Source organism: Lingula anatina, chromosome 6 (genome assembly GCF_051362555.1).
Source record: "Lingula anatina isolate TDL-2025a chromosome 6, LinAna3.0, whole genome shotgun sequence".
In the NCBI taxonomy this organism is placed as follows: Eukaryota; Metazoa; Brachiopoda; class Lingulata; order Lingulida; family Lingulidae; genus Lingula; species Lingula anatina.
Window position 1 is genome coordinate 20933831 of NC_141772.1, and position 23199 is coordinate 20957029.

General features: G+C 35.5%; 2 protein-coding genes and 1 long non-coding RNA gene across 6 annotated transcripts in view; 1 reads left to right on the forward strand and 2 right to left on the reverse strand.

The window, feature by feature from the left end:
* The window catches only part of LOC106172588 (cilia- and flagella-associated protein 54), a 64657-nt gene extending 51169 nt beyond the window's left edge, over positions 1-13488 (reverse strand). For 2 of the 4 annotated variants that reach the window (XM_087014840.1, XM_087014842.1), the window contains exons 1-26: positions 13171-13487; positions 12671-12776; positions 12180-12323; positions 11621-11792; positions 11115-11173; positions 10652-10795; positions 10387-10500; positions 10059-10160; positions 9658-9859; positions 9094-9314; positions 8545-8725; positions 7469-7554; positions 7076-7213; positions 6615-6759; positions 6170-6265; positions 5676-5869; positions 5239-5425; positions 4943-4998; positions 4413-4580; positions 3845-4030; positions 3239-3331; positions 2762-2776; positions 1779-1961; positions 1342-1484; positions 727-874; positions 266-421 (exon numbers count right to left, since the gene is read on the reverse strand). In XM_087014840.1, coding sequence (XP_086870966.1) covers positions 266-421; positions 727-874; positions 1342-1484; positions 1779-1961; positions 2762-2776; positions 3239-3331; positions 3845-4030; positions 4413-4580; positions 4943-4998; positions 5239-5425; positions 5676-5869; positions 6170-6265; positions 6615-6759; positions 7076-7213; positions 7469-7554; positions 8545-8725; positions 9094-9314; positions 9658-9859; positions 10059-10160; positions 10387-10500; positions 10652-10795; positions 11115-11173; positions 11621-11792; positions 12180-12323; positions 12671-12776; positions 13171-13364 — 3633 coding nt within the window. In that variant the 5' untranslated portion in view covers positions 13365-13487. Of the gene's footprint in view, positions 1-265; positions 422-726; positions 875-1341; positions 1485-1778; positions 1962-2761; positions 2777-3238; positions 3332-3844; positions 4031-4412; positions 4581-4942; positions 4999-5238; positions 5426-5675; positions 5870-6169; positions 6266-6614; positions 6760-7075; positions 7214-7468; positions 7555-8544; positions 8726-9093; positions 9315-9657; positions 9860-10058; positions 10161-10386; positions 10501-10651; positions 10796-11114; positions 11174-11620; positions 11793-12179; positions 12324-12670; positions 12777-13170 lie in introns of all 4 variants that reach the window. The other 2 variants (XM_087014839.1, XM_087014841.1) reach the window with 2 other exon arrangements.
* A 35-nt stretch (positions 13489-13523) lies between these two features.
* On the forward strand, positions 13524-20733 carry LOC106172592 (uncharacterized). The gene is made up of 11 exons (XM_013553372.3): positions 13524-13713; positions 14210-14290; positions 15523-15612; positions 16148-16253; positions 16666-16771; positions 17021-17076; positions 17432-17613; positions 18001-18192; positions 18580-18683; positions 19244-19359; positions 19506-20733. The coding sequence occupies exons 1-11, from the start codon at positions 13560-13562 to the stop codon at positions 19756-19758; spliced, it is 1440 nt and encodes a 479-aa protein (XP_013408826.2). The 5' UTR covers positions 13524-13559; the 3' UTR covers positions 19759-20733.
* A 501-nt stretch (positions 20734-21234) lies between these two features.
* On the reverse strand, positions 21235-23065 carry LOC106172598 (uncharacterized). Its single transcript, XR_001239437.2, has 3 exons — positions 22925-23065; positions 22064-22094; positions 21235-21811 (listed from the first exon to the last, which is right to left on the reverse strand). It is a non-coding gene; the product is annotated as an uncharacterized LOC106172598 (long non-coding RNA).
* Positions 23066-23199: the final 134 nt, after the last annotated feature.

Below are 23199 nucleotides of genomic sequence, written 5' to 3' on the forward strand. Positions count from 1 at the left end.
AAAAAATATGACGTTTTCCAAATGTTGCAATATTAATTAATTGAATCAAATAATTGAGAAAACTACAAATCTGAATATATGAAAATGCAAAGAAAAAAAAAAGATAAAAAAGTTAAACTTTCTGGTTTTGTGCAATTCTTAAAAGTGCCACACTGGCAATTTAACATGATATTCTTTGGTACTACATAAAATATTTCCCTCTAAAAATACAGTACAGCAGGTAACATATATTAAAGCAATATAATAATATAATGTGACATTTTACCTGGACTACAGACACTGAGGGTATCTTGTAGAAAATAAGTGGAGCCAAAAGTCCATAACATTGGATGACAGCCTGAAGTGCGAGATTAGCCTCGTTTAACCAGCCTGCCAGCTCTAGCGCAACGAGCATGCGCTCACACTCCTTCAGTCGGTTAATCTGAATATAATAGTAGCATGAAATAATTAATTTTATTAATAGAAGTCATGTAGCTCTCTCTAAACTGTTAATTTAATGTCAGAAAATTAATTTCTTAAAGGATCATATAAATGGGTAAAGAGTAAACAAACAAAGAAACAACCATAAAAGCTAATTTAAAATAAAGAAATACAAGAAAATGACATGGAGAATAATGAAATATGAATTTTTTTCTTTTTAATTACTTCTAAATTTTTGAGAATGGACTCAAAAATAGTTTTTGGAGGACAGAAAAAGAAACAAGAAAATGCAACCAAAATCCTCACCTGTCCCTTATACAGGGGACCCTTGTCACAGATAACGTCACAGAAGAGGAAGAGGTTTTTGACGCTGATGTCAACATTGATGAAGATACTGGACAAAAACTGTCTCAGCAGTACAGGAGAGGCTTGGCTAACAACCCGGCGGTTCAGTCTGAATGATAAACGTATAATCATGGTCAGTTAAAAGAAATATCAAAATAAAAAAAGAGAGCATTAACATAGATGAAATTATACATTTATGTCTCTATCTAAAATGTTCACAGCATTAGTGCTTACACAGTAATCATAACATATGATGGATAAATAATTTACATGTGCGTTTTACTCACATCTGGTACATGATGAAAATATTAAATACAAAGTGCTTTAAAACATTTTAATTCTTTAAGGAATATATAATAAAAAATTAATGAAAACAAACATCTTATTTCTTTACTATTTCTAGGATCATGTGAAATAAAAAATCATATTTATGTGTACACACACACACAAAAAATAAATAAATAAATAAATAAAATAAATAAATAAATAAATAAATAAAATAAAAATGAAAAATAATTAAAATAAAATAAATAAAAATTTGGGTCATTTTCTATAGAAAAACCTTAACTTTCCCACCTATGTAAGGACAGTTGGAAATCTTTCTGTGCTGAGGTGGTGTAGGTGACACTCTCTGGTGGTGGTGGTTCGGCCACGAAATGTCCCCACAACACCTCACACGCCTGCCTGGCAATGTCATAACAGCCACACTGGTACGCCACCTACAGTACAAAACAGACATACATGACAATGATTATAACTGAAAGTGGTTGTACAGTTGTTGGTAAGAAATTAATTTTGAATAGAATTAGATTAACTTTTATAATTTTTTTAAATATTAAAAAAATGTATATCGTTGACTGGAGTTTATTATTTCATCAAAGTATGGTTTGAGATTTAAATTCAAACATTCCTCTTATTCCAGAATGTAATATAATCATGCATATTTCTGAAGGATACTTGAACAAATCAAAGTTGAGATCTGCAGCACATTATCATAGGTGGCAGCACATTACCTGACTCAGAAAGCCCCAAGTCATGAGCACAGGAAGTGGATGTGCAGCCAAGATAGGCTTGCCTGTCTCTCCCACACTGCCCCCTATCAGCTTCCCGTCTGCTGTGTACGCAGCCACGGCAAACACATAGCGCTCATTTGGGGTTAAGCCGCTCACTCTCAGCTCACAGTGGAAAGAAGGAACCTAAAAAAAATTATGTACAAAATGAGTAACTGAAAATTATATATAAAACACTAATTGGATACTTTCTATTAACAATACAGTATGCTTGACTGACTGGAATTCCTGAAGAAACTGAGGAGCAAATTACAGAGTTGAAAATACTTTTTTATGCATAATTAAGCTTCAACAGAGTTGCCACTTTTAAAATTATATTTCATTTAAGCATTATATCACCTTTATACAGACAAATAATTCAACTGATGAATGAATGCATGTTTAAATAAGTAAATAAATAAATAAATAAATAAATAAATAAATAAATAAATAAATAAATAACATTCACTGAATCTCTGTACATCCACCACCACTCCACAACTAAATGATCAACATGACTTTGCCTTAGGACAATTAAAGCAGAAAATTAAAAACCATGGCAGACTAGATTGCAAAAATTATATAATAATGAAAATAAATATTTCATATATGATTATCATGATGAAAGCACATGCAAGTCACGTCCCATGTACCAAGAAAAGAGACAGCTAAAAAAACTGAAGTTTCCAAGTAGGCATAAATGTATTGATTTAAAGTTTTACATAAACCCCAGTCCAACATTACATACAGTCTTTAGGAAGGCAACAATAATTTTCAAATATAATATAATATAGCAGAATAAGCAGAAACCACCACCAAAGAGATATATATTTTATATATGTACTTTAGACATGAAGAGGAAAATTAATCATGCAGTTTAAAAAAAGAAAATAAAGCAAATAATGGTTTGTACCAAATGCGAAAATTTTGACAAAAAAAAACCTTACCCCTTTAGCCAGAATCTGTGACATAATTAACAAAGCACAAACATCTGTGGTTATTAGCGAAAAAAGGCTGTGCCACACAAAATATTAATATATAAAGATGAACACTAACAGCATCTTATAATTAAAAGTAAGCTGGCAATGACAACATTCCCAGTGCCATGTAATAATATAGTTAAGAATGTCTCTTTGCAGCAATAATTTCATTTACTAAATACTAAACAAAGTTTACCTGAACTAAATTCTATGTACCTTATATTCTCTTCAAAGGTAAGTAATGGGAAAATGCTCAAACTATGCTTGTGCATGCATGTGTATAACAAACACATGCAAACTAATCTTGAGTAAGAGAACGTTTTACAAAGAAGCATAAGTAAGTGAAGCCAGTGTAATAAAAAGTTCATATTTCTAAAACAGAATATTTAAAACAGTTTCACAAATTTAAGTAGAATGTTTAATTTTGATAATTTTTTTTCTTACCTCTTCTCCAGTGCCTGGCAGGAAGTAGTCGTTCAGCCTGACCTTCACATTGCTCCCTGTGGCTGACCTGCCAAAGAGGCGATACCATGCCACCTAAAAATGAATATCTTTTGTTAATTCTTGTATGACTTTTTAAAAAGTTCTTAAAAAGGTGATACCATTTCCAGTCGGCCTTTTCATTGTCAACTTTCCACAGCTGCCTGCTAATCTGATAAATGCCTTGTTGATGATATGGAGAGTTGCACTCACAAATCTGCTCACTCCCTTACGAAAAAGTCCTACAGGATCCTATAAGATCCTACAGGATTCTATAAGAAATTGGCCCAATTTCCTATAGGATCCTTTAGGATCTTATAGGTTCTTATAGGACTTTTTCATTAGGACTGACAGTATCTTATAATTATTACGTACAGCTATTACTTATACCATATAACAGATGTCAAGAACAAAAGACACAGACATTCACACAAACCAATGCTTTGGTATTTTATTCTTGTTATCACCATCAGATACACCACTGGTGCAAGTGACTTGTGCATACTTTGCCCTCCCATTCACCACATAGGCCTCACTGACATTACACTTTGAACTGTATCTCTTCCATACCTTCTGCCCATTGGGGGGTTCAAAAGGCGCTGGCTGGAACACCATGGTGGCGTCTGTCCTGCACAGAAGTATAGGGGGCGGTGGCACCTTGCTCTTCTTCACTGAGAGAACCTTTCCATTGATGGCATTCTCTATGTACATCTTCTTCTCTTCTGTCTGGGCTTGGGTGATCAGGTTCACAGAATTCTGGAAATAATGCATCCAATAATTTGGCAATTTCTTGTGATTGAATTAAGAAGAAAAAAACTAAACTTAATGTAACTTTGCTAAGTTTGGCAGTTCACTATAAGCATATATTCTTCAATGTTTTATTTCCCCCTTCTTCAAAAAAAGGGTGCATGTGTGTGTGTGTGTGTGTGTGTATGTGTGTATGTGTGTATGCGTGTGTGTGCAAATGCAGTCTGTGTCAAAACATAGACACTACCAGCTAATTTGTTTAAAGACTATTCTGGTATGGACACCCAGTATAAAAATAAATAAATCTTGATTTGTACATAATAAAAGCAGCTTCCTGAGAACATATAGTCTGCATAGTCAGAAAGCTTAGTCAAAGAGCAAACTGTCATACCTGCAGGAGATCCTTCTGTTCTGCAGTTGGCTGGTCATCAGAGGAAGCCATCCAAGCTCTCTGCATGTAGAGCAATGCCTTGGACAGCTGGTTCTTGTTACACATTGATATCAGCTCGTCAAAGTCTTCTATGTACTCAGCCACTGGACGCATGGACTCTCGGCTTCCCTACAAATGTGGAAAAATCCTTCCTATATATCATTTCAACCACATTACCATTGATCAGTATTATTATGGTTTAATTGATATACTGAATATAAGTTAATTTGTCCTATATGTGTTGAAATCTCCCAAAGTCAATTTTTTATGTCTTAAATATCCTGCAATTGCTACAGTTCCCTACCTTTTCCTAATTCGGACTTAACTTTAAGTTAAAATAATAAAACTCCGTCAATAAAAATACCTGGTGTCAATATTTTTTTTCTCAAGGAAAATTTGGAGTGAAATCCCTCTTAATTAAACTTGGATGTAATCAAAGTCAAATTTTGGTGACAAAAATACCAGTACTAGGTTTCTATTAAGTTACTTACAGGTATCTTGGAACATGTTCTTCTTTTAAATGGTTTTGGTGCTTTCAGCGCAGGATCTAAAAAAAAGACACACAAGCATACAAACAAAATATCATTATATTACAGAAATAGGAGTCTACAACCAAGATGAGAAGCAATACCATCTACATTGCAAGTTGTAATACAGTACTTGTAAGTCCAGCAAATTAATGTAATTTTAAAAAACTTACATTTCTATATTACTTCAATTAAATGCCGGATAATATGGAAAAATGCACAGTTAAATTATAATAATTGTAAATAAAATTTTTACTCACCAGGACCCATGGCTGCCAACTTGAGGCTGACTCTATGGTGCATAAAGATCAGCTCCAGGTGTAAATCTCTGATGGCGTTCATCACCGAGTTGGCGTCACGGGACTTATTGGGGTCGAACTCCTCCAGCGAGGGACCTTCCTCTATCTCCTTCCAGGTCATGGGGGCAAACAGATCTTCATTTAGCTCCTGTGAGAAGAAACAGGATTATTAATAATAATAATAATAATAATAATAAATTTTTTCATACAATGTGCATCGCACTTTTTCTCTTATTATTATTTTTTTTGTAAAAGCATACCCTATTCAAAACTGTTCAAACAAAAAATTCCAAATTCATCATTATCTTCATTTTCTATATTCTATATCAATACATTATAATATATACATTTTCCATATTCCATATCTATCAGGTCTTCAATATTGACTGACTTCTCACCTTCACCCATCCTATATCAGCAATGGATTTCCCGTCAGTGAGGGCGACGGCCTGCCTGGCAAAGGACACGTTACTCAGGCCCAGCTCCAGTATCTCCCTGGCAGCCAGTAGCTGCTGTCTGGCCCCTGCCTTCAAGATGGGAGCACTGACACTTTGCTCTCCACGACTGGGAGACGCCTCTGATTTTCTCAGATCTAGATTTGGGAATTTAAAAATCATTAAAAAGCTTTTATTTCTGAAGTATGCACAGTGCCTCAGTGTGAGTAAGTGCTATTGAGAAAAAATAAAAGGTTAAAAAAAGGAAAAGATAACATTTTCTGTAAATTCTAAAATTCAGAGAGCATCCAGCCAAAATGTCTCTGTGTCTGTAAGTGCTATTGAGCAAAAAAAAAAAAAAAAAGGTTTAAAAAAGGAAAAAGATAACATTTGCTGTAAATTCTAAAATACACTAGTCTTCTGATTTAAATCCATTAAGTCTTGCCCATTCTTCATACCTCTGGTGACTCCTGATACCACAGTAACTCCATCTTCATCCTCTCTTGTTCTACCAGCAGATGTGATCACAGATTTACTCTTGGTCATCTTTTTGTCTGGAAAATATAGACTTAAAATAATTTTTCACATACACTTCTGTTACCATTCCCTTCCTGATCATAATCTCAGCTGCATCCTACCCTGCCTATCCCACCCCAACATATCCTACTCCATCACAGCATTACTCTACACCACCCCAATCAAACCCCACCTGACTCGTCTCCACCCTACCCCACCCTACCCCACCCCATCCCAACACACCTTATCTCCACCTAGAAGTACCCCACCCCACACCATACTATCAACCACACCTTTTCATTGTGACCTTTTGTCACTCAGTCTGCCATACCCCACCATTAAAGGGTAGACAGATACACTGAAATTGTATAATAATAATAATCTTACCTTTCCCCTCGGTCGCATCCAGTGTGGCACTGGCTTCCATGACAAGAGCCAGGCGGACGACAACTTCTGCTGTGAGAGTGGGGTCCACACTGCTCATGCCACACCAGCCTAGGACTTGGTGGACAATGTCCAAGATGTACACCCACTGTAAACAATAATAAAACAGTCAAGGCTTGTGTTTTTCAAGTATGATATGAATATGATAATTGAGAAAATTTCTAACACCTCAGTTGACAATGATTAATCATAGTTAAAATGAACTTTAAGACACAAATCCAAAATCATAATTATGCACAGAATTATGCACAAAATTAGTTTAAAATCCATTTTAAAAGAAATACAATGAAAAAGGAGAGAGAGAGAGAGAGAGAGAGAGAGAGAGAGAGAGAGAGAGAGAGAGAGAGAGAGAGAGATAAAAGAGTCAGCAGCTTTTGTGTGCTATATTTGTCCCAAGGTTTCACCTTGCTGGCATTCTCCATCTTCTGCAGGTACTTGGCATTCTCTGTGGACCCTGTCTGGTACTTCTGGAACACTGACTTACACTTGTTCCACAGAAACAGGGCAGCATCCACTATCATGTCCAGGTCCATCTTCTCTGGCTGGAATAATAATAATAATAATAATAATAATAATAATAATAATAATAATAATAATAATAATAATAATAATAATAATAACAGCATTTTTCATACACTGTGTATCACACCTTTTCTTTTTTTTTTACAAGGTATACCCTATCCAAAAAGTAATTAATTAATAATCAATTAATAATTAATTAATAGTAATAATTAATTAATTAGTATTATGACTGTGGAGAAGATGGTAAAGTTCATCCAAATATGAAGATAACTTACATTAAATGATCCAGCTATCACTGACAGCAACACATCTGCCACCTGAATCAGCTCATCATGCTGTAATCCCCCAGGACGTGCTGAAGCTGAAACATACAAAATAATTGTAACTTTGTAATACCTTCTATGATTTCATCACAAAATTATGACTATTTAATGTATCACTTTATCATTATAATACAATTCATCAAGAAAACATTTAATCTAAATTAACTCAAAGGTTACGTTTATTTTCAATCTATTCATTTTAATTTTATCAACTATTAAAGCAATAATAACTCTTCCTTTGAGATTCAAAATTCCGCAAGAAATACATTCTAAACAACACATAGAAATATATTATATTGCATTTCACCAGTAAAACAGCTGTTATTGTAGTAAAACTAAAAACTGTGCTTGTCAATAGGGCTTTCGGTGCCTTTCTTCCCAGTCGTCAAGGCATCCGTTGTCAAGGATGTTGCCGCATCTGGCGTGCATTCGAAACCAAAATAGCATGAGGCGGGATAAGAGATAGCAGGCGCATGACACAATCCTCAGACGTAAGTTGCGAGTTTTTGTACAGTGTGTCGGATAACAAAAAGCCCAGAACTGCACACGTTGTAGAAATAAATGCATTCTGAGCAATAAGACGATTATATCATATGAATCTTATTTGATTGTAATAAAGTGTTGTTGTTGTCTGCTTTTCCCGCGGTTTTAAGTAGGTCATCAGAAAACCCCGCTCGTCAGAGAGGGCTCCGTCAGTTAAAATCTCTTAAGAGATTTTAACAAAAAAACAAGCGTTTAGGAAAAAAACCCTGGATTAACTTTGAATGCAGAAATGGGGTCGTTGACCATTGGTAAGTATGGGAAAATTGCCGTTTACGCCAGGAAAATCCAATTTTTGGCCAAAATGAAGAGTTATTATGACTTAAATCTTCTTCTACTTTCAATTCCACATCCAGATGAAGTTTTTTTTTTCTTTTTAAGATTACATTATGTTTGACAGTACATTTTTATGTTACACAACAGTTGTTACTGGTATATCCTTAAAGGCAAATGCCTAAAAGGTGATTTTTTTTTATTTTTACACTCACCAGTTGGAGCTGTGGTTGGGGGTGGAGGAAGAGTTGGTTCCTGTCCCAACATGGCGCTTTCATCCTCCGAGAAATGCATGGAAGGCTGCCTCTTCACTTTCCTACTGGAGCTGGCATTCTCCATTGCCTTCAGGATCTCAATGGCTTTCTCGTCATACTTGTAATTGGTGTCATTTATTTCCTAAAAATGAAGAAGTAAATTAACTGATAATAATTGTAAAATTCCATACTTAAAAGTCATGAAAAAAATCATCATACCACAATAAAACATCTTATAAATAGATCACAATACCGGTAGAAAAGAATTCTGTCTTGTATGAAAACTCATAATAATCGCCTTTTTCTCGCTTCTGTGCCTAATTTTCTCAGTCCATAAACATTTCAGATATTCAGGGGAAATTTTAATTTATTGAATAAAAGGTCATTTAAAAATAAAAAAAGTTACCAAAGTGTAACAAATTGACCAAAGATTATAGATTGTACTTGTGATCAGACAAACAAACCGACCAACAAATTTCAGAACCATTTCCAGCACCACTAAGCACTTACCTTTAAGTAAGCCTGGACATTTTCAGTCAACAGGTCAAACAGGTCCCACTGTTCATAGCAATAGGCCAGCTTGACCAGCTTGATGACCCCACTGAGTGGCACCCCGTCCTCTCCACTACCCACCATATCTATGAGGGCATTGTTAGTGACCACTCCGGCCATTCCAGGCACTCTTATCATGGTGGGGTTGGCAGGCGACTGCAAGGCATTGCCACCACCACCTGGTGGGAAAAATTGATTAACAATCTAGTAATTTAAATAATTTAGTTAGTATTAGTTGTGCTATATACTCAGTTGCAGTAGCAGTTTCTAATGTATAAACATAGGCTAAAATAAGCACCCCAAGAATATACCTTGATGATGATGATGTGGGAAATTTTAAGGTTGTTAAATTTTACATTGAGGTCTAACACTCATTCTATGACTTAAATTATTCATTCATTTACTCATTCATCCATCATTTATACCTCTGAGTCAATCATCCATCATTTAAACCCTAATCAATCAATCAATTAATTAATCAATCAATCAATCAATCAATCAGGGCAGTGATAGAGTAATCACCTGCTATGATCTCCTGGGCCGCCATGAATAACTCAGCATACACATCCAACATCTCAACCTCACTGTCCGGGGCTGGCGGGGCAGTCAACAGCGTGCGTCGATTGCTATCAGTCAGAGTCTCGATGATGCACATGAACTGGGCAGCACTGCCTTCAAACATGTCCGCCAAGAGGCGCTCTGTTGGGGTCCGAGGCCAGGGTAGCTAAAACGGACAGTATGTGTAAATTTTAAAAGAAGGAGAGGGGACGGACTTAAATAAGTATTTACATAACTGGTGTAATCAAGCACAAATAACTAAATATATTCATTGCTTCATTTTTACCTAATATTTTATCAAAATTGCACTCAGATATTACCAAAAAATCTTAGAAATGTTTAAGTGTAGAACATTTAATACTTACAGTCTGAGCATCCTTCAAGTTAGCCCTGGTCTTTGGTCTGAGGAGACCCTTGGGCCGCTTCCTGGTCTCAAAGGCTGACCGCTTAAATACCATGATTCCAAGCTGTATATGAATGTAAAAATAATAGTAATAATAATTATAAAACAATACAGAAGAAAAAAGAAGAAGAAGAAGAAGAAGAAAAAGAAGAAGAACAAGAAGAAAAAGGAAAAGAAAAACAGCAACAACAACACTGATAAGATTAAAGACAAATTTGAATACCAATTAATACCTACCACTATTTACACATTATCTATTTATTGATATCTGTATAACATTAAATCCTCACCTTGGTAGTGGCTTGTTTGAAGGTGCTCTCTGTCTGCTTGCTCTCCTTGGCACTACTCATGTGTTCTAGCTGGCTCAGCTCGTTGACCTTGCTGATGGCTCTTCTGGCAAAAGCCTGAAAGTTTGATATAAAATAATTATGAAAGTTTTGGATTTAATTTGGTTGGTGATAAAAGAAAAGTTGTTGAAATTTTGAAAGAAATATTTCATTATTATTATTATTATTATTATTATTATTATTATTATTATTATTATTATGTCCATACCTCAGCATGAGGAGCAGCCTTGCAGTCGTAGTAACACTGACACACTGCGGTATACAGGGTGGACCTCCAGGGAAGATATCGTACACTTAACAACGGCACCGACCCCTCCATACACATACACGCCCACAGCAAGTACTCCAGGACCTGGAAAACCACAGTAGGTCAACATGTACCATGCGAAATGAACAATGAAATGCGTTGTTATACAGTTGATTCTACAGTACTTGCCATGGACAATTTGAGAACAGAGAATCTATTCAAGCTACGTGTAGTATTCCAATGTCTGTATTCATTGAAGCAAGAACTAAAGAAAAAATCTGCAACATACATTTTGTTCAAATCAATTCAATTGATTAAATCAAAATGATGACTTTTAAATGCGTCTTAATTTTTTAATGAATCAGATTGAAATTCCATTAAAAAGGGCCGTTCAAAGGCTACTGAGATGGTGAGCACAACTTACCTTTGCTGAGTATCCAAGAGACATAAGGTGTCTGGATACACTGTAGATGTGGATGGTACCTGACAAGACGCGGAAAAAAATGAGGTCATTATTCTTGATCAGGTGTTATTAAAGCTTGGTCAAATATAACTTACCAAAAAAAAAAAAATAATAATAATAATCATAATTGAATAAATGAAAATAATTATTTCATTTAATCCATTGCTATGATGTGTCAACCTTAAATGTTGTCATTTTGCTTCAAAACTATCACAGAACATTTTGGTAAAAAAATTACAATCAAATGCAGTGTACAAAATAACATCTTTCTGGCTACCTTTTAAATTTTATTGGAATTTAGCATGGGTGCAGTTATTAATGTCAAAGACTGTTTGACAGGCAAATGCAATTGGCATGGAATCATAGTTTAATGTCACAGACTAGACAGTAATGAAAAAACAAAATAAAATAAAAATTATATTTCAAAAAGAATTTTTTTTGTATATTATTTAATTTAAAATAGTTACCATTGTAGACCAGCCAGCAGAGAGGTTCTTTGGGCAGGACAACTTGAGTGACCAGCCTCAGGAAGGACAGGAGCTGGGTGCAGTTGTCCACTGACTCTGGATTCTGAAGTTTGGGATCGGTCAGCTTGACCACCTGGTACATACAGATGGCCTTGCCCATCAGGGCACGGAACTAGAGAAAAAAATTATAATTATATTAAATATCATAATGATACATGGCATGATTGCAAAGAAAAGAAAATGAAAAAAAAAAAAAACATGATCAGCTATAGACAACTTGAAGACAAGAATAGAGAAAAAATTATAAAAGATCAAGTCTTAGGCCTATCATATATTAAGAATACCAGAAAACATTATCAAATTGCACAAGAAAAAGAGTAGAGATACAACTGACTACTTTCACAGCAGATATAACTGAATTAAAAATATCAGAAAACTTAAGCCAATTTCAAGTGTAAATCTAGATCTAGTCAAATTATCAAAAATCAGCAACAAAAATGTATTCTTTATGTCACGGTAAATAGAAACTTATTATTAAGAGAAGTAGTTGCGCACTTACTGTTAATCCAGCATTTGCAGCATCAAAACCATCTGGGAAGAAGACAGATTTAAATGTCTCCACGTCAGTGATCTGTTCCACGTTGACATCACCGAAATTCTCCAGGTATCGCCCATAGCACTGCCATAAGGCTAGCTTATACTCCTGTGAGAAGAAATGTTATTTAGTGAAAAGAGGAAGACATACATGTTCAAACAGTGATGAAAAATAATCCTAAAAATGGTTCAGTATCCGGTCGAACTGCTTGTGAGGATGATCAGCGTGCATCAAATATTAAAACACCTTTTAAACAAAGGCATTACAAATAACTATTTCTAAATATCTATTTCTAAATACAAAAAAAGTCCTGGGCAAAGGGCAAAAAAAGACATGGCCAAAAATCATTTTTATACGATACATTTATAAAAATCGAATGACCTCACTGTTACTATAATGTTACTGGCATTTGGGTAGGTTCAGTGTTAACATTACTGAATGGAAAAAATACCAACCTTAATAGAGACAAGAAAATCTCCCATTTCCAAGAGCTTCTCTTGGTAGTAATCCATGGGCAGTCTTGGTTCATACTTGTTCCACAATTCAAACAATGCATCAGCTCTAAAAAAATATCAAGCCCATATAATTTTACATTTCATTTCACTCACTGATAAGCGACTGACAAAAACAGTATAGTAGGCAGGCTTTCTGTAATTACTAAACTTCATTCATTTAAAACATATTGTTTTTATTTGCAGATTTCTTATATATTAAAATTTATAAGTGAATAATTGACAATTGTTTACTGTAGAGTCCCATGTTCTTTTTCCCCACAAGTCTGCAAATGCCATTTGTTTGTAATTTGTTTTCAAAGTATTCAAACTTATTCCATACATTTTTACTTATTTTATCCATTAATTTGTTTGGTAAGTATTCAATAATTAGCTGCTTATATATTTATACAGGCGAATAAGCTTTTACTACAGCCTCCTAATACCAAGGAGTTAATACATACGCTCTAGAAGATGGCTCCTCGGTTGGTTTCTTGAACCCAGGGGCACTTCTTTTCTTCATGTAACCGACATATTGCTTCATTTCTTGCTCTAGAGCTTGAAACACAGGATTGGTCTTCATATCCTTGCCGTAATAGCTACAGGGCTGACCCCTGTTAACCGTGCCGGCTGCACTATTCTGCAGCGTTGCAGCCATCGTCTCAATTTTTTTCTCACATTCGATTTAAAAGAGAAATATTCCGATGAATGCGGTTTTGTGTTGGACAAGTGCTCACAAATAAACCAATATGGCGCGTTGCTAACAAGCTTTTTGAATCTAACGTACCTCCAAAGAAAAAAGAGCATTGCGGTAGTTGAGACGAGCACGTTGTGTCCAACTAAATTTCACAATATGGCGGCGGTGAAGACCGAAGATCCCGTCGTAGAAGGGGAAGATCTTGTCAATGGAGATGTTGTTGCTGATAACCAACCAATAGACAATGCGGACGTAAATGAAGGAGAAGCTAAGAAAAAGAAGAAGAAGAAAAAGAAGAAGAAAAATGCTGGTAGGGTGTGTCAGATAGACCTCTCGTATTAATCATATGACCGTCTAGTCAGTCTAGCTTAGCTAGTCGAAAAATGATGATTTTGCCAGATGTTGAAAAGTAAATGTCCCGTGTAAAAACAGGCAACAATAAAGTGAGAGACGTAAATCTATGTAGAGAGTTTCTTCTATAAAATAAAGTTGCTTTGAATTATAATATGCTGCCAGATATCTGCCGATTGTGTACTTTACTCAAGTTGCCTTTATTTAATACTGTAGCTGTCATACTGTATGTCTCGCAGATATGTGCATGTACTAGAAGTTGTATGATAATGATATATAAGAACATATGTACCTCATCTATAAATAAAAATATGCCACTAGAGTAGTTTATTATTTTAAAAGTGTGCTAAAACCAATTGAATAAAATGCATTATTGTTAAATATTATGTAATAATAATAATTACATATAGGTAGTTATGTGTGTTAAACTTTACTTGGCTCTGTTCTGTATGCAGGAAGTCCTGATGCTGAAGTCAATGGTGAGGTGTCAGAACTGGGGGACAAACTGGAAACACAGAAGCTGGAGGATGGGAATGGTATGTGTTACTCCAAAGAGGGTTTTCAATTAGTTTTAAAAGAATATTTTTACCCATTTGAAAATGCCCCATAGCCATTTGTCTGGGTCCAAATGTCCTAACAAGCTACTTATCTTTTCCAGTTCAGGAATACTTAAAAACAATAAACCCCCTCAAATGAAAAGCATCTGATGTCAGTTTATTCTTTGTTTAATGGAAAGAGTGAGACTATGGCTTCGTTCACATGGAATGTCTATTTTCTAAAAGTCTGTTTTCTATTCGCGCTATCATATGATCACGGTCTGTGCACTGAATATCCCGCCGCGTAATTACTGGCAGCGCGAGCCAGTTACTTATAGTAACTTATAGTAACTGGCTCGCGCTGCCAGTAATTACGCCGTGGGATATTCAGGGCATAGACCGTGATCATAAGACATACCGCGAATAGAAAATAGAATTTAGAAAATAGACATTGCATGTGAATGAAGACTATGACAGTCTTTATGCCTCACCAGGCATTTAAAACTTAATTATTAAATTTAAATTGGTATAAAATATTGAATTCAAGTGCAGGAACAGGTCAAGCTGTCATTCACGAGGAGGAAAAATTTGCTTTCTTTTTCTTGCGGGAAATTAGAATTCCTGGATAGGATACCTTTCCTGTGGTCCTCATTGCGGAAAGTACGTGTTTACTCATTGAAACCATTCTATCATTTAACAATTTGGACCAAAAAAAGTAAGGGATTTATAATGCCAGGCTCTTCGTGTAATTTAACAGCTAGGAATAATTTTGTTTTTTGTTGTCATTTTATATAATATATACACAAATTTTATTACCTTTTTATTTATAAACTTGCAGTGTCTTTTAGTGGAGAGTAGGCAGTGCAAGTTCATAAATAGATTTCAAAAATATACAGATCGCATTCACAACGAGTTGAGCCAGGCTTTACAAATCTTGGGGACTAAATATGGAGGTCATACATGAAAGAAAAACCGCCTAATCTTTTAATAGTCTCTCCGCCTCTCACACGCCTCCCCACGCGTCGTCCCTGCGAGGGGACAGTCATTAAATCTCGGCTCCATTGGGACGACACATGGGGAGGCGTGTGAGAGGCGGAGAGACTATTAAAAGATTAGGCGGTTTTTCTTTCATGTACGTCTGCCATATTTAGTCCCCAGGATTTGTAAAGCCTGGCCCAACTCGTTGTGAATGCGATCTTAGTTACCAGTCATGTTTTTGTTGTCTTTTTCAGTTGACAATGAGGAGGAGGGAGAAGGAGGGGAAGAGGGAGGAGAAGTTGCAACCAAAAAGAAGAAAAAGAAAAACAAGAAGAAAAATAAAGGTTACCATATTATTTATTGTCTGGTTCAGTCATACTTAGAGTTTGATCACTCCACTGCTACTCAAAAATCTTTTTTTTAACCATTCACCATAGTTTTTGGTCTACAGTTCTTAAAATTTAAGAAAAGGTTCCTGCTCAGAACTTATATTTTCTGACACAAAACACCGTAGTTTCAGAATTTATAATGGTTTTAGGCTTTGATTTTTGTATTATATAGATTTAATTGACATGACAATTAAAAAAGGATGAAAAGTAACATCTTGTTTACTTAATATAGGCTTTGTTCTCACAGGAGGGGCAATTTCCAATTTTTCATTTATGACCACTGTCTGTAGGGTTCTGTACCTCTTCACATGACAGGCATTCCAGCATGTTTGATGGACTTTAGAAGATTTTCAAATAAAATAAAACTGATGCTTACAATTCAAAACAGTGGAAACTTTTTTTTTTTTTTTGACGCTTACAAGCATAGATTTGATCACTGACATGTGATGTTGATGACATAATTTTTTTCTTTTTGTGTTAAATATGATAGGTCCTAAAGCTCAAACAGACCCGCCCACAATACCTGTTGTTGAATTATTTCCGGATGGCAACTTCCCAGAAGGGGAAATTATGGAATACCCTACAAAACAAGATGAGTAAGTCAATAAGTACTTAATTTAATTATGATTTAGATCTTCTTATTTCAACTGAAATAAAATTAGAGAAGTCTAAAGGTTTCTAGATTTGCAGAAGTAATTAGCCTGTTTCAGTTTTCTGGACAGGTTTTGCTTCTTTCTAAAAACTTATCAGCATATTTTGTGAAAATAGATTTTCTTTCCAATTTGAATAGTCACTGATTGATAAAATGTTCTTTTTGGAAAAAAAAATAATGATAGTAAGATTTGATTAATCTATTTCACAAATGAAGTAACAATTCTAACAATGAAATACTTTTCCACATAAAACTTTGACAAAAATCAAGGCAGTAAAACACTGGGCAGCTCAGTGGCGTCCTCTATTGACTATAATATGATTTGATTTGATAATTGAACTTTCACTCCCTTTCAGTCGCACAGCATTTAACAGAATGACCAGTGAGGAGAAGAGGTCTCTGGACAGAATGAATGTTGATCTGTATAATGAAGTACGGCAGGCAGCAGAGGCTCATAGACAGGTATAACATAATGCCACAACATGACATGACATGACATGACATGACACTAGATGTCTTGATACGACATGACACAAAACAAGATGACATGATACAACCTTAATGTGACATGACATAACCTAACATAAGCACATTTCACCTATCAGAAATGATTAATTTAAAAGAAATTGAAAGGAATGTATACAGATCTCTAACAACACCTTCTCATAAAATTTATCTTTATTAAAAGTATTCCTTCCTGTTTTATTTCAGACCAGAAAATATATGCACTCGTATATCAAGCCAGGTCTGACTATGATTGATATATGGTAAGTATAGAGTGGAACACTTAATTGTGTCAGTGAATACAATTTTTGTTTGAGGTGACATAGACTGCTACATCAACAGTATCAGTAATATAAGTAGTAGTAACAGTAATAATGGTATTTAAATTTTATTAGTAAAAACAGTTGTAGCAGCAGCATCAATAGCAGTATTAGTAGTTGTAATATTCATAGACACTAGAAGAGGTAGCAGTAGTAGAAGTATCTGTTGTAATTTCAGTTCAGTTCAGTTTGTGGTGAATATATCATATATCTGTTACAGGTTATTCTCCTATACAATATATGTCATACTTGCCCCACCCCCAGCATAATACTTACATGTTCAGAATTCCTCTTGCAGTGAAACTCTCGAAGGCATTAGTCGTAAGATGATCAATGAGACGGGCCTCCAGGCGGGTCTGGCTTTCCCCACTGGCTGCTCACTGAACTACTGTGCCGCCCATTACACGCCCAATGCAGGCGACACCACTGTGCTACAGTATGATGACGTCTGCAAGATTGACTTTGGAACTCATATAAATGGTAAGATTGGTCTGTGTCATTAGCCATTGATCTGAGGAATTTAACCAATAGACAATAAACAGTAATGAGATGTTCCCTAATATTGCCGGATTTCTGACTTTTGGGAGCCCAAAATTATCATTTTTGAGAACGATGCAGAGGGGCCCCTGGATCCCTCACCATATTTTCAGACTTTTTGCTAAATGGCAGTTTCATCCCTGAGTAGATTTGGTGTTGGACTTGTTTAGAAAATTGGATTTTTCATAATCACTGTGTGTTTCTGAAAAATGATATTGGTGTGACAGACAACCAGAAACAAATCTCAGTGATATTTGACAGAATCCTGTCAGTAATGTGAACTAGATTAAATAAACTATTGCTGTCATGTTTTGTTCATTTTTCTTTTAGGTCGAATAATTGATTGTGCCTTCACAGTATCTTTCAACCCACGCTACGATCCCTTAAAACAGGCCGTTAAAGATGCCACCAACACAGGGATACGGGAAAGCGGGATAGATGTGCGTCTTTGCGATGTGGGGGAGGCAATACAGGAAGTAATGGAATCCTACGAAGTGGAACTAGATGGCAAAACATACCAAGGTATGAATACTGCTGGTATGAATACTAATCTTTACTAAATGGTGAAAAAGACAGTCGCTTCTGTGGACAGCTCTGCCCTTATTTAGACCAGGATGTGCCCCTTGTCCTGAGCTGTTTGTGACTATCTGTCCTTTATTCCAGTCTGTATTTTTTTATCCTTTGAAGGCCTTTGAAGTGTCTAAGCAAGTGAGAGCTGGTCTTTCCCTGTCCTTACAGCCGTTAGTGTGTGTTGCCAGAGGATAACATCTCATACTGTTAATTTTTCCTTTTTGGCATTACATCTTCTCCATCTGAACTCTGCACTGTGATATGTTAAAACACGAACACGCCTTACACCGGGGTCAGTTAGTTACTTTATATAAAAAATCACAATATGTTCTTCTCCAGTGAAGTCCATCCGTAACCTGAATGGCCATTCTCTTGGACCATACCAGATCCATGCAGGGAAAACAGTGCCCATTGTGAAAGGAGGAGAGGCAACCCGTATGGAGGTAGGAGTTAAATAAATGAATAAAAAAAAGGATAGTCATGTAATGAGAAATATATAATACAGAACTGTAGTGGAATGTGTAATGTTATGAAGAATTTTTTTATTTTGAAACTGTGTGGGTAATGGGTAATGATATTGAACATTTTAGGAACTTTAAAGCATTACCCTACCTTTAAAACACATAAAGTTCAGTTAAAATGTGGTTTGTAATACGTACTTGATATTAAGAAGAAAAAGACAATATTTGGTATTAAAAATGGAAAACTGGGTTATAATAGATTTTTTATATCAAAGAAAACTTGAAGTGAAGATAGCTAGAATATTCAAGTGATAATGAATTTAAAATTACCTTTTATGAAGGAAAACAGAAAGAGCGAAAATTAAAATTATGGAAAAGTAGACCCCACCAAAGAAAAATTGAAGAAATGACCAAGCCAAAAATCAACAAAAAGATAGCTTCAGTGTATCATATTAAATTTCTTGATACCACATTGAATTTAAGTAAAACTTTGAACTCATAACATCATATAATTGTTGTTGATGTTGTTCTTTTTGTTGTAGGAGATGGAGTTCTATGCCATAGAGACATTCGGCAGCACAGGAAAGGGGGTCGTCCACGATGACATGGAGACTTCCCATTACATGAAGAACTTTGAAGTGGGACACGTTCCTCTTAGGTGAATATGATGTGATAGCAATAAGCAAGTAACAAGTACTTAAAAGAAATAACCAGATAAAACTTACTAATGTACAGATAACTTTTAACGGTGGACCAACAGACAGACAAAGGGAAATAATGATTTTTATGATTGTAATTTTCCAGACTAGCTAAATCAAAGCAGTTACTGAACACCATCAATAAGAACTTCAGCACGCTGGCCTTCTGTAGAAGATGGCTGGATAGACTGGGGGAGACCAAGTATCTCATGGCATTGAAGAACCTCTGTGATGCAGGCGTCGTCGACCCGTACCCACCGCTCTGTGACGTGAAAGGCTGCTACACTGCACAATATGAACACACCATCTTGCTGAGACCCACTTGTAAGGAAGTGATTAGCAGGGGAGAGGATTACTAACTCTGCTAAAGTTCTACTATGATGATCCTTAGATTGAAGTAGTGGTGATTATAATCCAACCCTTTAAAAGGATACAGTGCACATTAGACTTTGTATATTGCAGAAAAAAATCATGGAAATGTCAACTGTTCCCTTTATCAATAACTTATATCCCATCCAGAACTATGGAGAAAATTATAGATTATCAAGAAAACTTTTTTTGAGTTTTTAAATTTGGAACAACTAATTTTTAGCTGATGTAATCTAATGAGTATGCCTTTAAGATTACAGCAGAGCAGACATCAGCTTTTTCTGAGGAATTGCAGAATTCTGAGATTTTAAATTCAAATTCTAATGGGGGCCTAAGGACCTCCACCCAACTAATTACTAGTGTTAGGTCCCCATAAAAATGTAAAAGAAAAAGAAAACGGGATCATGTCTGCAAAAGTCTAGTTTTAAGCAGTCTAACTCGGCCTCCTGTAAATAGATCCGACTTTTTTTTTTTTTTGGGGGGGGGGGGGTCAAAAGAGAGAGAGTAGTATCATTTTGATAAATATGCTGCTGTAACACTTGTAATCAGATTAAGGAGGGAAAACAGTGGATCAAATGAATGCAGAAGTGGATCATTCTGATGGGCTGTCCTGCAGTTCATAATAATTGGATACATTGTATCGGGGACACTATAACATTGTTACAGCATGGGTGACAGCAAATGAAGTCTGCAAATGGTAAATAAGAACTGTTCAATACATTATTTGATTTATATACTCCAGATAATAACTTGATCATGGTAGGTGATAGTGAATTATGGAATGTGAAAGACATTTTGCATTGTTGTTTATATCTAGGTGTTGATGAAATATGGCTTTCTGTTAACATTTGAATAGATGTGGATGTAAGGTGGAGAAAAATATACATCACCATGTTAATATTACAGTAATAAAAAGTACTTGTAATAATACAAAATTAGTAATAAAATATTGTATTATTTGTCTATATATGTGCAAAATTAAATTGATACATTCAGAATTTTTAATGAATTACTGGGAAGGGGAAATGTTTTGCTAATTATCTGGAATTACCTGTCGCCCCTCAAAACTGAAATGGACTCACCCCACCCGGCACCCCTCAAAACTTGGGATGGACTCGCCCCACCCGGCACCCCTCAAAACTTGGAATGGACTCGCCCCACCCAGCACCCCTCAAAACTTGGAATGGACTTGACCCACCCGGCACCCCTCAAAACTTGGAATGGACTCGCCCCACCCGGCACCCCTCAAAACTTGGAATGGACTCGCACCACCCCATCACCACTCAAAACTTGGAATGGACTCGCCCCACCCATCCCCTCCAAACTTAATAGACTTGCCCCACCCATCACCCCTCACTGTTAATTCCAACTTATCATACGTGATTTCAAATCGAGAAGACTATGTTCAGAAATGCCAATACACAATATTACTTTTACTTTAATTTCTTGTAAATCAAAACGACAACCACCAAACAAGCACGTTTATTTCCACAAATTTATAAGGGAGAGATTAGTACAAATACAAAGGATGAAAATAAAGTCAACTTCTACAATTTTAACTGTAGTAGCAAAGAACACAGTAGCAGAATTTTACAATCTCACTCAAGATTCAAAGTTGTGATACGCACGCACTATTGAAATTACATAGTGGCAATATACCGCTTCGACGATTTCACTATTGAATAACCAAATAATATAAAATCTGAATGGTTTTCAAGTAAAACCAGACATATACACGCTTCTCCAAATGTTTAATTAGATAAAAATCAATATTTAGGTGATAATTTGAATGCAAATTATTAGTGGTCAAACTAAATAATAATTTGAAAAGGAAACCCGATGGATTTCACGGCACGATTCCAATATGTTAAAATCTCACGTCTTAAGCTAAAAGTTTTTATAATAACAATATCAGCATGCACAGTTTCCGCCAAAATCCACTCGTGAGCGTGCGTGAGTCTCGTCGAGTTCCAAAATAGGCCTCCGACCAGAGGTCTGAGAAAGATATTATAAAGCAGGGCCTCAGCAACGGATTTGGCAGTTCTGAAATAGTAAAAGAACTCCATTAAAAAAGATATTAAAATGATAATATCCAATGCAATAAAATTTGAACTTAGATTAATTTTGATGTAATTCTATTGAACAAAGATAATATTCATATTTTAATATATCTTAAAAGATTCCATATTACGTTGAAAATAGATATACTTCACAACAAATTTCAATGGAAGTTGAGCACCAATTTCTAGTATATATAATTAAAAGAATGAGAAGAATAATAAGACCAATACTCACCCAAACCTAATATAGAGGTGCATTTCACAAGCTGAAATATATTTTAAAAAATTGTATGAATTCGAAATTGTATTCAAGTTTTAAACCATATATGTATACCCTATAGAACAAAAATACAGCATTAGGCTACTATAGATCCAAGAAAAAATGCCCTATTGATATCAGGATTTTTTCTGTCATCATGATTTTTTCTCAAAATTAATTCTTTCTTGCTTATCTACTTCAGCTGTACACACGAAAAGATTTTTTCTAAACTTTAAATGAGATGTAGCTCAGAACAGTGTCTGATGAAGACACATTTACACATTAAGCATTCAAACTATCAAAGCGTCTTAAAATACACATATGTTCAGGTGGCCCATTTGTGTACAGTAAGTGGCATTGAAGTGAATATTTGCAAATGGGCACCAAAAAGTGACATCTTATATTACCGACTTCATATTGCCTACGTGTATATTGGCAGCGTGCTTTTCTGGACTTTCAGAGTTCACCACGTTCAACTTTCTAAAACCCAGTTAAGTAACAACACAAACCGTAAGTTTTTGATAATTTGGAAATACAAGGGCAGTGTAACCATGTAATTTGAACTCGTGAAAACACGAGAATCTTGTAAAGAACATCTTTGGTGCAAATAATATCTAAACTTTAAACGATGAAGAGTGTATTTAAGCAAATCCACTAACTTTCGAATCAAAACAAAGAAACAAAACTGAGAAAAACTTATAAAGAATCAATCTTACTCAATCGCAACGCGGGAGAAGTATCTCATTTAGTCTGACAAAAGACATGCATTCCACTTTACCGAATTATGCATATTACATCTAACCATTTTTATACGCCCGTAGAAGAAACTCCACTCACAAGACATAGGCTACTTGTTTCATCCTGGGATACATCGTAATTCAACGCCGGAAGAAATGTTCTTATCTTCGCCTTCACCACACCTATCCTGCGTCCTCTTCTTACAGGGTCCAGGTGTCAAGTGACCAGTCGAGAAGACAGTTCGCACTGAGCCACTCGGCTTATTATTATGCAAATAACAACAGGTATGGCGCGTTATGATTGAAGTGTTTTGGAATCTCATTGGTTAAGACTGCTAAGGTTCGTTCACCTGTCTGTTGTCATGCTTATACAAT